This window comes from Ursus americanus, chromosome 4, assembly GCF_024610735.1.
Source record: "Ursus americanus isolate L20-20 chromosome 4, mUrsAme1.1.p, whole genome shotgun sequence".
Taxonomy (NCBI): domain Eukaryota; kingdom Metazoa; phylum Chordata; class Mammalia; order Carnivora; family Ursidae; genus Ursus; species Ursus americanus.
This window is the reverse complement of record NC_142130.1, coordinates 99,103,313-99,119,176: the sequence shown is the minus strand read 5'-3', so window position 1 is coordinate 99,119,176 and position 15,864 is coordinate 99,103,313. Positions and strand designations below refer to the sequence as shown.

Sequence of the window (15,864 nt, the reverse complement as noted above, 5' to 3'; positions counted from 1 at the left end):
TTATTATCAATGTGCTTATTTAATTTTGTTATTAATAGGTTTATATAATTGGCTGCTCTCATGTTAGGGGCACAAATATTTACAATTGTTAGATCTTCTTGTTGGACAGATCCTTTAATTATGATACAATGTCCTTCCTCATCTCTTATTACAGTTTTGGTTTAAAATCTAATTTGTCTGATATAAGGATTGCTACCCCAGCTTTCTTTTGATCTCCATTAGCATGATAAATGGTTTTCCACCCTCTCGATTTAAATTTGGAGGTTTCTTTAGGTCTAAAATGAGTCTCTTGCAGATAGCATATGGATGGCTCTTGCTTTTTTTTTTAAATCCAATCTGATACCCTGTGTCTTTTTATTAGGGCATTTAGCTCATTTATATTCAGAATAACTATTGAAAGATATGAATTTAGTGCCATTGTTTTGCCCGTAAAGTCACTGTTTCTATAGATTTTCTCTGTTTCTTTCTGGTCTTTGTTCCTTTTGGGCTCTCTCTTTGCTCAAACGATCTCCTTTAATATTTCTTGCAGGGCTGGTTTAGTGATCCTAAATTCCTTTAGTTTCTGTTTGTCCTGGAAGCTCTTTATCTCTCTATCTTGAATGACATCCTAGTTGGATAAAGTATTCTTGGCTGCATATTTTTCTCATTTAGCATCCTGAATATATCATGCCAGTCCTTTCTGGCCTGCCAGGTCTCTGTGGATAGGTCTGCTGCTGGTCTAATGTTTCTACCCTTGTAGGTTACAAACATCTTGTTGCAAGCTGCTTTCAGGATTTTCGCTTTGTCTCTGACATTTGCAAGTGTCACTATTATATGTTGGGGTGTTGACCTATTTTTATTGGTTCTGAGGAGGGTTCTCTGTGCCTCCTGGACTTGAATGCCTGTTTCCTTCTCCAGATCAGGGAAGTTCTCAGCTACAATTTGTTCAAATAAGCCTTCTGCCCCCCCTCTCTTTCCTTCTCTTCTGGGACCCCTATTATTCAAATATTATTTCACTTTATGATATCACTGATCTCTTGAATTCTCCCCTCATGATACAGCAGTTGTTTATCTCTCTTTTTCTCAGCTTCCTTATTCTCCATCATTTTGTCTTCTATGTCATTGACTCTCTTCTGCCTCATTTATCCCAGCAGTTAGAGCCCCCGTTTTTTATTGCATCTCAGTAATAGAGTTTTAATTTTTGGTCTGATTAGATTTTAGTTTATTTATTTCTCCAGTAATTTCTCTTCTGTGCTTTATTCAAGTCCAGCTAGTATCTTCATAATTGTTGTTTTGAATTCTGACATCTTACTTATATCCATATTGATGAAATCCCTGGCTGTGAGTACTGCCTCCTTTCTTGTGGGGTGAGTTTCTCTGTCTTGTCATTATGTACAGAAAAGGACAGATGAAAGACAGAGAAAAGACAAAAATAGCAACAACACCACTGGAAAAATACAAACAAAACAAACCAGAAACAAAACAATGTAAGAAAAAATCAAGCAAAAACTAAAACAGAATGAAACCATAAACTAGATCCTGGGTGTATTTTGGTCTGTTTGTTAAAAGAAACTAGATCCCAAAATAGGAAAGAAAGAAAAACTGATGTATATATTTAAAAAAATACAATGAAAGGAAACCAAAAATAAAAAATATTATATATAACATATACATAACAATTAAAAAAGAATTAGAAGAATTGATAAAATAGGAAAATGACTGAAAAAATAAAACTGAAAGACTCAAGAATGAGAAAACCACAAATGCTATATCCCGTGTTCCCCAAGAGCTGAAGTTGCAGTTCTGTGTGACTGTGAACTTGGTGTTCGCAGTTCCTACTGGTCTTCTGGGGGAGGGGCCTGTTACGCGGATTCTCAGGTGCCCTTCCCCAGGTGGAATCGCGCTTCCCCTGCAGGGGGCTGGGCTCCGTGTAAGCGGCTCCGGATTGCTCTCCGTGGCACTGTTTGCGCCCTGGAAGCTTTCCGCACCTTCCAGAAAGGGGTCGCTTTCCTAGTTGTAGAACTGCAGCCATTCTTTTCTCAGATCTCCCACTGATTCTGCGGGTGTTCAGAATGATTTGAAAACTATCTAGCTGGATTCCAGGGACCAGACAAAATTAGGGTCCCCTACTCCTTTATCATCTTAACTCCTTCCCCCAACAAACATTTTCAAAGCACTTTGGCTTAGTCTGGGGATAGAGGGGGACTTCACTGATCCAACAGCATTCTTCTCAGCTCAAGGCCAGCTAGACAGGTGTGGATTCCATGGTTGAGGCTGTCCAGTCTACACACTTGGGGTGGTGTGGGTGGCCAGTGCCTGGAGTCAGAACCTGCCCCCAGGACAGCAGGCCAGGTGGGGCACCATGATCAGTCCTGGTGGCACATGAATGGTCTGAATGTCTCCTTGGCCACCACGGGGGTCCCTGGGGCACAGACATAGTAGGCTGAGAGGAGGAGGCAGCTGAAAGCCTTTATTGTGCTGGGGAGTGTGCATACAGGAAATGTGCAGGGCCTACTGTCACAGCTCAGTCTGGGGCAGGTGACTGCCAAAGACAGAGACCCCAGAGCAAGCCCAGTAGAGCTGATGGGGCCCACAGAGAGCCTTTGGAGGGAACCGGAGGGGCTGAGGAGTCCAGGGATGAAGCTGGGCTGAGAAAGGCCAGGGGAACTACCAGCCGTCCATGAGGATCTGGAGCACTGGCCACCAGAGTGGGCCCTGCAAAGCCTCTGGGGTCCAGGGAGGGCATGGAGGGTAGGACAGATGGACAGAAATGTAGGGTGGTGGGAAGCTCTGGAGGAGCTGGGGATGGGTGGGGGTCCTCTTTTCCTGACTTCACACCCACACCTGGAGATAGAGTCTGCAGCGTGTGGGACCTCTGGGTGAGTCTGAGTAGCACCACGGATAGGAGGACAATGCCCATGGGGCTGGGGAGCCTGGGGCTGGGGACCCCGGGGCTCGTGGCTGAGGGCGCACGGCCAGGACGCAGGCAGGGCTGCGGGCTGGGAGTGCGAGATGGGGGCTGGAAGCCGGGGCCAGGGGCTCGAGGCTGCGGGAGCAGGGTGGGGGGCATGGGCTTGGGTCTGGGGCCGAGCGGCAGGAGGGAGGGGGCGCTAGCAGATCCAGCGGATGAACCTGTCGAAGAAGCCAGGCTGGGCCAGGCTGTCATAGTCCTTCTCGCGGAAGACGGCGGTCGCGTCGCCCAGGCTGATCTTGGACAGCACGTCTGTGTCCACGTCGCCGCCCACGGCCACCACGGTGGGCACCACGTTCTGCTTGCGCATGGAGTGCACGGCCTCCTCCAGGCTGTCGTTGCCCGTGACGCCGTCGGTGAGGAACACGAAGGCCAGCTCGGCGTGGCGCCGCGCCCCCGCCCGAGCGCCGCGCACCACGTGGTTGATGGCGTGCACGATGCCCGCGCCCACGTGCGAGAAGGAGTTGAGGTAGCGCGCGCCTTCCAGCGCCTGGTGGATGACCGTCAGGTTGGAGGTGAGCGGGAATTCCACCTGCTGCTCGCCAGGGCCCCCGAACTGCAGCAGGGCCACGCGCGCGTTGAGCGGGTCGTCGTCCCTGCGCGCCAGCGTCAGCCGCCGGGACACCTCCTCCACGAAGCGCCGCGCCTTGTGGAAATTCTGGTCGCCCAGCCGCTCGGAGCCGTCCAGCAGGAAGACGATGTCCACAGGCCGCTGCGTGCACTGGGCCACGTACAGCTCTGGGGGCAAAACGGGGTGGTGGGCGGGCGACCGGGTGAGCCCCCTGCCGGGGGCCCTGCTCTGGCCGCCCCTCCTGGCCGCTCCAGGCCCTGGCACAGTCTGGTACCCGGCCCTGGCCATGCCCTGCGCCCATCTCTATGCACACCCCTCCCACTGGAGCCTGAGAACCACCGGGACTGTGGGGTTGCGTCCAAAGGCATCCATCGACGGGAGCCCCACCACAGGCGGCCGGCGTGCACCCCATCTCCTTGGAACCTGTCACCATCTTTGCTGGTTTTGCTTCCACCAGGAAATGTCCCCAAACCTGAGGACTGAGGGGCTTATTTCCACCCTTCAAGCACCGTCTCTGCCCAGTGGCTCCTCCAGGCCCTTCTGGGCAGGAAGGGAACCCCAAAAAGGCCACGGTTCACAGTAGGGGCGAGAGAGAGGGTCGAGGAGGCTGTCTTTGCATTTGTAATAGAGTAAAAAGATGTCATAAAGACCTCCAGCCCTGAAGACCCCGGGAGGCAAGGACCCACATCTGGCCATGACCCCCTTCCTCCCTTTTGTCCCAGAGCTGCCCGACGCTGGCTGGGCCACGTCTCCCTTAGCTTTGGGAGCAGCGGAGAGAGGGGCCTGTGTCCTCTGCTCCTGGACATCTCTCTGGTAGGCAGTGAGCACAGGTGTGGCCAGACCCCTGCAGCAGCTCCAGTGGTGACTCACTGTTACCTGAGGACAGCCCTGCTCCCATCTGGGTGGTCACCAGCCCTGGACTTGCCAGAGAGCGTTGGGGGCGAGGCTGCAGCCAAGGCTGAGGCCAAGCCTCTGGGGGAGGCGGGCGCCATAGCACAGCCCGAAAACCCACTCCCCACATACACGGGACGTGGTCCACCCTCCCCAGACACGCAGCCAGGGCCCTCTGCTATGGCCTTGCTGGAGACTTCACCTCTGGCCGTAGCTGGGGCTGGGGGAGGACAAAGCTGGTCCTCCTGCTTGCATCCAGCTTCTCAGCCCTGCAGGCCCCACTCTGGGATGTGGGTCCAGTTTTGCTGACCCCTGGGGCCAGGAGTGTGGGGATCCCATCAAGGAGGAGGTGCTGACTCCTGGCGCCAGCCTTGGGGCAGTCCTGCAGACACCAGCCGCCCACCTGCATGGATGCCGGCTCCAGGCCAGTCCCCAGCCACAGCGTGTCACCCCAGCACATCGTGTGACCACAGCAACGCATTCACACTCTTTTTCAGCCTTTATAGAATGTTGAAGATGTGGTCACAGCGTCTGAAGGTGGCTCCCCTGGGTGCATCACCATGCGGTGGGGGCGCCAGGCTACCGGCGGGCAGGGTTTTTCTCAAGGAGCTTATATTAATGTCGTAGCTTATTTTAGTGGCTGTGCAGATGAAAAGCAGCTTCTGCTTTAAGTCCATGCGGCGAGAACTTGCTGAAAATATCTAGCAAGTAGCCTGGGTGCCCCTGCACTCCCAGGTCACCACCAGCAGAGACGCACATGTGGGGGGCGGCTGGCCTGGGGGGCAGTTTTCCTCAATGCATCAACCAGGGAGACCAAGAAAAATGCACAGGGGTGGGCACAGGCACAGAGGCTGGAGCGGAAGCCAGGACTTTTGGGTTTATGAGGCTCTGCTCTTCTCTCTTACTTTGTGGCTAAGTAATGGCTCTGCCAAGATGCCCACGTCCTCATCCTGGAGACAGAATATGACCTTACATGGAAACAAAGACGGCAGGTGGGATTAAATTATGCCTTGAGACTGCTCTGGGTTCTCCAGTGGGCGCTAAGTGCCACCACAAGTTCCTTGTAAGAGGGAGCCGGGGGGTCCGGCTCCAAAAGGAGCAGGCTACGGGACAACGGAGGCACAGACAGGAACTGGAGGAGGCAGGAAGGGTCCTCCCTGGAGCCCCCGGAGACAGCGTGGCTCTGCCACACCTGGATCTTGGATTTTCGGCCTCCAGATGGAGAGAGAATAGATTTCTTAAAACAATAGATTATTTTAAGCCCCTTAGTGTGAGGTAGGCCGCCCCAGGGAGCTAATAGGGCTGTGAGGAGGCCGCTCTGGCCAGCCCAGCCCTGCTCACGGGCGGCCTCTGCGGCTTCAGCAGAGCGCCAGCGCGGTCTCAGGGTCCCCCACGATATCCCTGTGCACCAGCTTAAACGTGTCAATGAACAGGTCCATCCAGTCCTGCCGCTCGTTTCCCGTGGCGAACTTGGCTCGCTCGGCGGTGTAGACCAGCACGGCCACCAGCCTGGAGTAGGCGGCCGGGTCCTGCGTGAGCTCCGTGACGTTTAGCAACTGTTGGATCAGGGGGATGGTCCTGGGGAAGGAGGCATCCGGGCCCTCTTCCGTGCGGAGGAAGGTGACCGGGGGCTCGCCGCCAGGCCGCGGTCCATCTGCAGGGGCATCCAGAGAAGGCTTTAAGGGACTAATTGGCGTGAGTGGGCTCCAGCCGCCCTCCTGGGCCGAGCGTACTGCGAGAGCCGAGGTGCCTCTCTCCTCCGGGACGACTTAGGACCGAAGTGAGGAGCGGGTGTTAGGCTCAGCAAGGGGGTCGGATGAGGAGGCGGGGAGGCTCAGCGCCCCTACCGTCAGCACGCGGGTGCCAGAGCTCACAGAGGCTTGGGGGAGCCAGCAGCAAAGCACGTTGCCGAGGAGACGGGGAGTAGAAGCACCTTCGGGGTCCCCACAGACCTTGAGGCCCACAAGGCTCTTGGCACACATGGTGGCATCGAGACTTGACCAGTCTCGGGGTGGGCTGCTAGCAGCTCAAGGCTGTGCCCCTGGAGGACCCCAGCCCCACTTACACACCTGACTGAGAAAGCTCATTGCGGCTGGGAGAGTGTAGTTTGTTCCAGCCCCAACCTGATGACAGGCAGGTGGGCCCTTGGACCCCTCCTCAGAACAGTCTCCGGAAAGCTTGCAATGATAAATCCTTCTCTGCACTTTGAGATGCCCGTCGTCCACCGCCCAGAGCTGTCCCCTCGAGGACCCGGGAGCCGCTGTGCGGCACACGCTCGGGGCTCCCACTCTCCCTCCCGGCCCCCCTGGGAGGTCAGGGCCTGACCCCATGGGCGCTTTGCTCCTCGTGCACCACGGCCTCTGTCCTGGGGGTCTGGGAGTTTCTTTCTCCTCTGGGGAGGTGCCAGGTAGCAAACCCAGGTGGCCTGTGACACGGGCCCCCCACCCTGGCACACACACCGCCCTCTGCGCCTCTTCTCTGCACACCCGGCCCTGGAGAGTCTCCCGTGTCTGTCCCAGGGAGGCGGGGCTCGGGTCACCCGGGGCTCCTCCCTCCTGAGGCCGCTCTCCAGAACCAGCCTGGTCTTTGCAGCCTCAGCCGCTGGCCAGCTCTCATGCTGCCTGAAACCCGCATGGCTCTGACCCAATCAAGCAGAGCTGCCCTCTGGCCTGGTCCAAGCCTAGGGATGATGGGTCTCTGGGTGGACGGGGCCATGTGGTCCACAAGGTCAGGGCCATGCCCCAGCCAGCAGCATCCACCCAGCCCCTGACGTGCCCGGAGACAGATTACAAGATCTCATCCCCCAGCGACGTCTGCTTTCTTCCTCTCTGGTCGCAATGTCTAAGATACTTGGAAATTTTCGTCACTTTAAAAGATAAGCTTGTGAGCTCAGCAGAGAAGGTAGTTGGGACAAGGTGGAGAAGGGCCTCCTAGGGGGCGATCCTTCTCACTGCTGGGTCTTGGAGGCTCATGGGAAGCAAGGTCGCCCTCGCAGTGCCCAGTGTCAGACTAACCGCAAAACCCCACGGAGATATCACAAGAAAGGGAGCTGTGGCCGGATCCCTCTCAGGAGCACAGATGCCGAAGTCCTCAGCAGAACATAGCAAATCAGCCCTAACAACACACGAAACCACTTATCCGCCACAACCGGATGGGGTTTGTCTCGGGTCGGCGAGGTCGGCTCAGCATCTGAAAATCAACGCCATCCATCGCGTGGACACGGCAAAGAAGAGAAGCCACACAGTCTGCCCGAGACTGCAGCAGCGGCCGGTGACAAAGCCCCACAGGCTCGGGTCGAAGTCGTCCGTGCCTGGCACAGAGGGGCCACCCACCCGACAGGGCGCCTCGCTCAAGAGCTCCGCGAGCTTCCAACTCGGTGGCGAGGAACTGGAGCTTCCCTGCTGAGATTGGGGCGGGGATGCTGGGCCTCCGCTGGGCCCCGACACCGAGGGTCAGGTCGGGAGTCTGCCCTCGAAGGGCCAACGTGACCGTGGGACCCACCGCAGGCTGACTGGGGTGCCCTGCAGGGCGGGCGGGGGCACAGCCGTGCGGTGCGTGGCCGCTCGGTGTGGCCTCAGGCAGAGACCGCTAGGGCGCTCTCAGGCCGACCCCTCGGGTTTGGGCAGCTCTGGGCACTGCGTATAGCTGTCCCCAGCGGACTCGAGGGACCCCGGGCCCAGGCAGGCCCGAGTGAAGCCCGGAGCTCACAGGCAGCCATGGTGTGGTCAGGGGTACCACCGTGATGACCATTTTCTGGGCAGTTCTCTGCCGGGACAAGTGTGGGGACCCCCAGCCGAACTCAACACGGTTCCTTCCCTCAGGCTGCCTCTGCACCTTCGGGCCAGCCCAGCGGGCCCACCTGCTGCTGCGTGAGGAGCACGCAAGCCCGGGACACGCGGACTTCGCCCAGGAGATGACGGTGTGGACGCAGGCCTCGCGTTTCTTATCTGTCCTCTGTTGGATCTGCCGGCACAGCCCCGCCTGCCCGCTACGGGGGCCCCCGCCACGCCAGCTCCTGGGCAGGCACGGCCTAGTGTGCCTGGTGCTGGTCCCGGGACCCGGTCTCAGCTCCCGGCTCACCCAGGCATGTCTGTGGGCTCCGTGGCCCCAGCCACTGTGCAGCACAGCCTTGGAGGCTGCAGCTCGAGGCCGGCTGAGCGTCCTGCCCCTTCCCTGGCCCTGCAGGAGCCCTGGGACAGCTTCTGTGTGTCCCCAGCCCCGCAGCCTCAAACACAAATGCAGCCGTGTCGGGCAAGGGGCCCAGGCCCCTGGAGGCAGCGGCCCAGGCCGTCGGGGGTGGAAGCGAGCGCATCAGCCTGTGGCTGGGTGGCAGCGGCTGGTTGTAAATCAGCCACTTTGTTTACTGACTCCAGGGCTCCCGCCTGTGGGAGCTGAGAGGGTTCTGGGGGGTCTGTCCCTGCCCGGGTGGTGGGGGGCGGGGACTACAAGCTGCCGAGGCTGTGAGCCGGCTTTCGAGACCGGCAGCCCGCCAGACAAGTGCAGGCCTGGACGGGAGCACCCGCTCTCAGAATGTGCGAGGCGGGTGGAGGTCTGAAGGGCTCAAGACATCAAACCTCACCCCAGCCCCTCCTCAGACGTGCCAGGGTCCTGGGGCTGAGTCGCCCATTGGAAGGGTTTTTGCCAGGGAGGGGTCCTGTAGCAGCCCCTCCTCCCCAGTCCTGGGCCGCTTGTTAGTCTGGGGTGGGGGGCTTGGCAGCACCCCAAGTTACCTGTTTGGCAGGGAAGGTCCGGGCACACGATCTGAGGGTCTAGGAGCAAGGAAAGAGGCCAGAGGTCCCAGTCAGCGTCCGCTGGCCAGGCCAGGGGCTGGACTCCCTCAGCGGCCCATGGACGCCCCGGCCCCTTCCACCCAGCCTCCCGTCCTCCTTGCCCTGGCTCGGACCCGGGCTGCACGGGCTGCCACTCACCTGGGCACAGGACGTCCTCCATGTCATCGATGAACTTCTCGGCCACGAGATCGGAGAAGAGGGTCATGTTTCGCACCTGCTGTGGCTTGTCACAGGCGATGGAGTAGAGGTTCTCGCTCTCGTGTCTCTCGTGGAACATGTCGCCGATGCCAATGGCTGTCACTGTGACATCGTGGTTGCACAGCGCCCGCAGGTTGAGGTCGTCATCCCGGGGGTCGTGGCGGCCGTCCGTGATGACCACCGCAAACACACGGGTTTTCTGGCGCCGGCTCTCCTTGATGAGCTGGTTGTAGGCAAACTTGAGGGCTGAGGGCGTCCAGGTGCCGCCGGCAATCCACTCCAGGTTCTTGACGGCCTCCTTGAAGCTGGACAGCGAGTCGATGCGCTCATCGTCCAGCTGGATGGCCTCAAAGGTGCCCTCGTGGCTGTACTGCACCACACCCACGCGGGTTCCTGCGGCAGTCGGGCCCGGGTGTGAGGGTGCCGCCCGCTGCCCCGCTGCCCCCACCCTGCACGGCCTGCCACCCTCAAGCGGGGACCTCGGCGACTTGGGCCAAGCTGACACCCGTCCCTTGAATGTCTGTCCGTCCGCTGCCTCTCAGGATGTCCTGTCCGCCCGGCCTCCCTCCCTGCCCCGCCACAGGCACAGCTGACCCGTCTCTGACTTGGGGTCCTTGGCAATGGCCCCCAGCCTGTTGACCACGTTGATGACAAAGTTCTTCTCCAGGGTGAAGTTGGTGTAGCCAATGCTCTCAGAGCTGTCAATGACGAACACCACGTCCAGGGCCCCACACCGCTTCTCGCAGTCTGCAGGGAGGGCGGTGGGCTGTGTTCACTGACCTCAGGCTTGGGAGACACGCCCGAAGCCCACAGCCAGGTGCACGAGGCAGAGGGCGTGAGCCAGGCAGATGGCCCCGACCCCTGGATGAGAGCGCTCCAAAGACACAAGTGTCCCAGCTGCTCCGCCACGTGGGGGCCAAAACTCACCACAACACCCGCACGTCTCCCTCACGTAGGTCATGACGTCACACTCCTGCAACACAGGGGGGTCAGTCCCGGCCCAAGAAAGCGAGCTCCGCGGAGGGGCCGAGAAGGGGCTCCTGCTGACCTCAGCCCCTGACCTCACCCCTGCTGCCCATGCTTTCCCGTTTTAGGAGGGACGGGGACGGGGATTCCAACCCTGCCTGACACTTACCGTGAGGCCGGGGTCTCCAGGGGGGCCGGGCTCTCCCTGGAGGAGGAAGGGTGACGGTGAGAAGTGGCCCATGTCTGGGCTGAGACTGGGCAGCCCCCGCCCCCTGTGCACTGGCCCCATGGTTCCTCCACCGGCATGACCCTGAGGTTAGGAGTGGCCCAGGACTGTGACCTGAGCGCGGGAGGCACCCGCAGCTGACCTACCTCGGGTCCTGGGGATCCTCTTGGCCCCCGGGGGCCGGGCTCGCCAGGGGGACCGGGATCTGCCTGGGGAGCAAGAGAGGCAGGTGGGCGGCAGCCTCAAACCTGGGTGCCACCCTCCCAGCCCCCGCGGCCCCCATGCGTCCTCGGCCCTGGGTACTCACAGGCTCGCCCTTCTCTCCTTTCCTCCCGGGCTCTCCTTTGGCACCAAAGTCACCTCTGCCCCCCTGAGACACAGGACACCCGTCAGCCCGGGGTGGGGCGCTCGGCACGGCCCCCCACCCCCAGCCGTGACCTCCAGGGAGTCTGCCAGGGGCACGGGCTGGTTTTGTCAGAAGAGCCTGTGCCTGGCGGTTGCCCGGGTTACGTGGCAGCGTGTCAGGAGAGGCGGGGTTTTGGGCTGGAGAGTGACCGGCACGTGGTGGCCACCAGCACTCAGAGCTCAGCAGGGGAAGCTCGCTCGGGGCCCAGTGTAGGGGAGGGGCGTGCAGGCCACCCAACGGTGGGCGGAGGACTCTCCACATACGTACCTCAGGGCCGGGTGGGCCAGGCTCGCCTTTGTCTCCCTGGGAAGCAAGCACAGGTCACCGTAACTCAGCACAGAACCCAAAGGGCTGTCCCTAGGGCAGGCAGCTGGCTCTCTTGGGGACCCAGAGATTTTTGGAAGCCCTCTCTTGCCCCCTTGGGGTGGTCTCAGTTATCACAATCTGTATTAAGCCATGAGCGCGTGGGTAAACCCCACACCACCTGCCCTGTGTCTGGGACAATTCCCGGGGGTCTCTGCACCAACGAGTGACCCCAGGCCCACTCGCCCTCACCTCGTCGCGTCCCCCAGGAAAGAGGCCCTCCCAGGAACTAGTGGGAACCTTCAGGGCCTCCCAGGACCCCCAACCCCTGCCAGGACTTACGGGTGTTCCTCGGGGTCCTGGGTAGCTGAATCCAGGCCGGCCGGGGTCTCCCTGCAGGATGGGGAGGCCGGTCAGGGAGGATCCAGTGGGAAAGGAAGAGGCTAGGCTGGCATGGGCTGAGGATGAGGACGGTCAGGACTGGGCTGTTGGTCTGGGGGGCTGTGTGTGCAGGGCCCAGCCTTGGGACATGCTACCCCCACGGGAGAGAACTGGGGGGGCTGCCCGGCCCCTGCACGTCCCCCACACCAAGGGGGCTGGGCCGGGCACGCTCCTGGCAGCCTTATTCTAGAGCTGAGAAGGGGCTCAGGCCCCCTGGGGTCGGCCTTGCCCAGCGGGGTAGGGGACATACCTTGGGACCGGGCTGTCCTGACTCTCCACGGGGACCAGCGTCACCGGGGTCTCCCCGAGATCCCTGAGGGCAGAGAGAACACAGAGTCAGCACAGATAAGGACTGACCACGTCCAGCAACACGACCCTTCTCTCTGCTGCCCTGTGGGGACTGGGCAGCCGGGGTTCATTCCTTCCAGGTGCCCCAGCCTGGCTCCCAGACCCCCCAGCCTGGCTCCCAGGCCCCACACCAGCCTCCCTCTCGCTGCCACCTGCCCCACACCAGCTGGACCCCTCAGGGCAGGAGGACCGTGTGAGGTACATGGGGTGCCCTCCCCCTCACCCCGTGCTGCTGCCCGAGTGTGTCTTGGGGACCATGTCTTGAGGACAGGAGACCCAGAGCCACAGGGCCCTCCCAGATGTCCTGTTACTGACCTGCTTCCCGGGTTCTCCGAGAGCCCCCTGAGGGCCTCTGGGTCCAGGCAAGCCTCGGTCTCCCTGGAAAGAAAGGGCATCCCGCTGTCAATCACTGCAGATTAGGTGGGAATGGGGGGGGTGTCCCTGCAGGGCAGGGGAGGGGCGGGGGTCCCAGGCACCCCCCTCCAGCCAGGAGCTGGGTGCCTGCCCCAGGAGGATGAGGGCCTCACTTACCTTGGCTCCTTTGTTGCCAACCTCTCCAGCCAGACCCCGGGGACCCTCAGGGCCAGGGTCTCCCTGTGAGCAGAGAGGTTGAGTCAGTCTCAGGAGGTGGACGCGGGGGAGGGGAGGGGATCATTTAACTCCCTGGAAAGGGTGACACTGGATCTCAGCCCCCCCCATTCAGTCTCATGCACCAGGGAAGGGACTGCCATTTCCCAGAGGGGAAGCCCCTCCTTCAAGCCCTTGACCCGCATCTTGTGCGGAACTGTTGGCCCTCAGATTTGCCACAAAGACATCCTGAGCCAGCTACAGCTATGTGTGCGTCTGCAGTGGGAGGCTGCTGGGTGGAGCAGTGCACAGCCTGATCAACTGTGCATGGCATTCAAGAGGCCAGACTTACTCTGCCCATGCCCCTCAGCAGGGAGTCTGTCTGCCTCCTGCTTTCAGAGAACCTGCAGAGGGTGCCTCTGCCCCTGCCAATGGCCAGGTACCAGGGATCACTTTTTAAATGTTTAAAAAAAGATTTTTATTTATTTATTGGGGAGAAAGCAAGAGCAAGAGAGAGCATGAGCAGGAGGTGGGACAGAGGGAGAAGCAGACTCCCCACTGAGCAGGGAGCCTGATGTGGGGCTCGATCCCAGGACCCTGGGATCATGACCTGGGCAGAAGGCAGGCGCTTCATTGACTGGGCCACCCAGGCGCCCCCTGGGGGTCACTTTGGTTTTTGGGAGTGGATGCGGTGGGGGGATTGTTGGTTGTCCCTTGTCCCAGGGCCCTGTCAACACCATGGTGAGACCCTGGTGCGGAGCAGACACGGCCAACAGCTCCCCCCTCAGACACTCACCTTCTCACCCTTGGGGCCGTTGCTGCCCGGGCTGCCTTTGGCTCCTGGGTCCCCCCTGCGCCCCTGCAGAGAACAGGTATGTGGGGGGGGGCTTGATGGTGGGGCCATGTGGGGACCCCATGCTCTGCTGTCCTCACTCGGACATGGGCTTTGGGGGAGGGGCCTGGTCCTTGGTTGGTAAGTTCAGTTGCAGCCAAGGATTTAGGAAGAGAGGGGCTCCTGGTCAGCGTGTAGGATCGGGTCAAGTAGGGGTTTTTAGCTGATGTGACTGGGGCCCAGCTTGGACCAGCTATCAGCTGGTGGACAAGTGGTCACTCTGTCCACTTTGGGCCATGCCAGGTCTTGGGGTGTTTCCCCTGTGAGGGTCAGCCCTGCAGTGAGACGCAGGAGACAGGTTGCTGTGTGGGACCCGCGGAGTGTGCGTTCAGCCTTCGGGGTGTCCTGCTGGGAGGGCCGCGTGGGGATCAAGGCCAGTTCCCGCAGGGGTGCAGCTGAGCCCATCCCCAGCCAGCAGGGGTTCTGCCCTGCTCCGGACGCTGTTCCCTGGTGGCACCAGAGCAGGGTGTGTGTGGGAGGGGCAAGGCAGGCCGGCCCGGCCGGGGGCGGGGGCAGCCCACCCGGGTCAGCTGCCCCTGAGCTCTGGGCTCCAGGCACCGGTGGGGGCAGAGCATGAACTCACAGGCTCGCCTTTGGGTCCTCGGGGCCCAGGTCCACCCTTGGCTCCTTTCACACCGGGACTTCCCGGGGATCCGTTGTTGCCTTGATACCCCTGTGGAGTGGAGCCACGTCAGCCACACAGGGAAGGGCCCTGCGGACTGTCCTCCCCGCCAGCCCGGCTGCCACAGGGTGGGCCCAGGTCTGCCTCAGGGTGTGGGGGGTGCCCTGGTCACCCAGCAGCAGGGGCAGAGGGGCTGGCAGCACGCTCAGAGCCCAGGGCTGACCATGATGCCATGGTCCTTACTGCCCCCCCATCGGTGCCAGCGGGCATGGCTGCTGTGTGGCTGGGGGGGAGCAAGGACCCTCCAGGGGCACTTGCCTTGCTTCCTTTGGCCCCGTTCTCTCCTGGGGGTCCTCTGCGTCCTGGGCGGCCAGCATCTCCCTGGAAAGTTTTGGAGAAATCAGCCTCACGTCCTCAGGCGTTGGCATCAGGCAGGAGCCTGCTTGGACGGGCCGGCCCGTGCAGCTGCAAGGGTGGGTCTGAGGGGGCCGCCTGCTTGGGAAGGGCTGTGCTTCCTGCTGGTCCAGAAACCTGGGCAGCCAGGAGGTGGGGGCGCCCGAGAGCTTGGCCAAGAGGGCCTTGCGAGGCCTGGGAGGAGGTGGTTTGGTTGCTGGGGCCACTCGGGCACCGAGGAGCTGCCTGAGCCAGACATGCAGTCCTGAGCTAGCCACAGACTGGCATTGTCGGGCACCCCGAGTGTGGGCACCCCACAGCCCCGGGCACGAGCGCCACGACCCCTCAGGCAGCACACGCCTAGGCCTCCCACTCCCGAGCGCTAGTTTGCAGGGACAGGCCCTCTCTGCCAGGCTTCTCGGCCGGGCTGCCCCCCCTCCCCAGCCCCCCAGAGGCCTGGCGCGGCGGGCAGACAGAGCGCCACCCCAGTCTGCCCTTGGAGGCCTGTCACCTTGGCCAGACAGCCTACCTTGATGCCCTGGTCACCCTGCTCCCCGGGGCTGCCGGCTTCCCCTGCGTATCCATCGGGGCCCTGCAAGACAGGGGGACAGGGCTGTCCTGGACTCCTGCCCAGAGCTGTGCTGGGCTTTCTCCAGGAGCCCGGATGAACAGAAGCCTCGTCTGGACTGAGGCTCGCCTGGGTCTGGACTTCCAGAACCCACCGTCAGGACCCCCAGGAACACAGCCCCCCATCTCCCCCAGAAGCCCCCGAGAGTATTTCCTCATCATGAGACCACAACTCTGGCTGAACCCTGGGTGGGGATCAGGGACGGGCAGGAGAGAGGCTGAAGAAGGGTCCACGTGAAGTGACTTCCAGCGTCCACGCTGCAGATCGAGGGGCTGGCCACCACCCCGCCCACCCCCTCCCACACCCGCGTTAAACCTGGGCAGGAACACGAGCTGGCCTTACCCGACTCCCAGGATCTCCCTTGCAGCCAGGAGGCCCGATGCGCCCCAGCTTGCCCTGGAGGAGAAGAGGGGGGCAGAGGGTGGGTCAGGGTCGTGTGCCAATGACGGCAAATGTGGGGGCGGCCCCCTCCGCTTCACACCCAATGGGCACACAGCTGTGCGTTTCAGTGGTGGGACAGTATGGTGGCCTCTCTGTGGGTGGCAGTGAGTCCCTGGGATATGGCTGGAGCACGTGTGTGGCCCACCAGTCAGGCCAGATCTGGGCTTCTGGAGCACAGGCTGGGGAACTCCTGCGAGCTGGTCCTCAGAAGCAAATGTCCACTCGGGCTCT

The 15,864-nt window shown here is 60.8% G+C and overlaps 1 protein-coding gene across 3 annotated transcripts in view; it reads right to left on the bottom strand.

The window, feature by feature from the left end:
* Positions 1-2,429: 2,429 nt before the first annotated feature.
* COL6A2 (collagen type VI alpha 2 chain) overlaps positions 2,430-15,864 on the bottom strand; it is a 33,577-nt gene continuing 20,142 nt past the window's right edge. For 2 of the 3 annotated variants that reach the window (XM_045776951.2, XM_045776952.2), the window contains exons 11-28: positions 15,535-15,588; positions 15,094-15,156; positions 14,490-14,552; positions 14,133-14,222; positions 13,454-13,516; positions 12,622-12,684; positions 12,406-12,468; positions 11,993-12,055; positions 11,644-11,694; positions 11,266-11,301; positions 10,900-10,962; positions 10,739-10,801; positions 10,536-10,571; positions 10,328-10,373; positions 9,995-10,147; positions 9,341-9,793; positions 9,143-9,181; positions 2,430-3,688 (exon numbers count right to left, since the gene is read on the bottom strand). In XM_045776951.2, the coding sequence (XP_045632907.2) occupies positions 3,090-3,688; positions 9,143-9,181; positions 9,341-9,793; positions 9,995-10,147; positions 10,328-10,373; positions 10,536-10,571; positions 10,739-10,801; positions 10,900-10,962; positions 11,266-11,301; positions 11,644-11,694; positions 11,993-12,055; positions 12,406-12,468; positions 12,622-12,684; positions 13,454-13,516; positions 14,133-14,222; positions 14,490-14,552; positions 15,094-15,156; positions 15,535-15,588 (2,061 nt within the window). In that variant the 3' untranslated portion in view covers positions 2,430-3,089. Of the gene's footprint in view, positions 3,689-4,892; positions 6,067-9,142; positions 9,182-9,340; positions 9,794-9,994; positions 10,148-10,327; positions 10,374-10,535; positions 10,572-10,738; positions 10,802-10,899; positions 10,963-11,265; positions 11,302-11,643; positions 11,695-11,992; positions 12,056-12,405; positions 12,469-12,621; positions 12,685-13,453; positions 13,517-14,132; positions 14,223-14,489; positions 14,553-15,093; positions 15,157-15,534; positions 15,589-15,864 lie in introns of those variants that run through there. The other variant, XM_045776953.2, reaches the window with a different exon arrangement.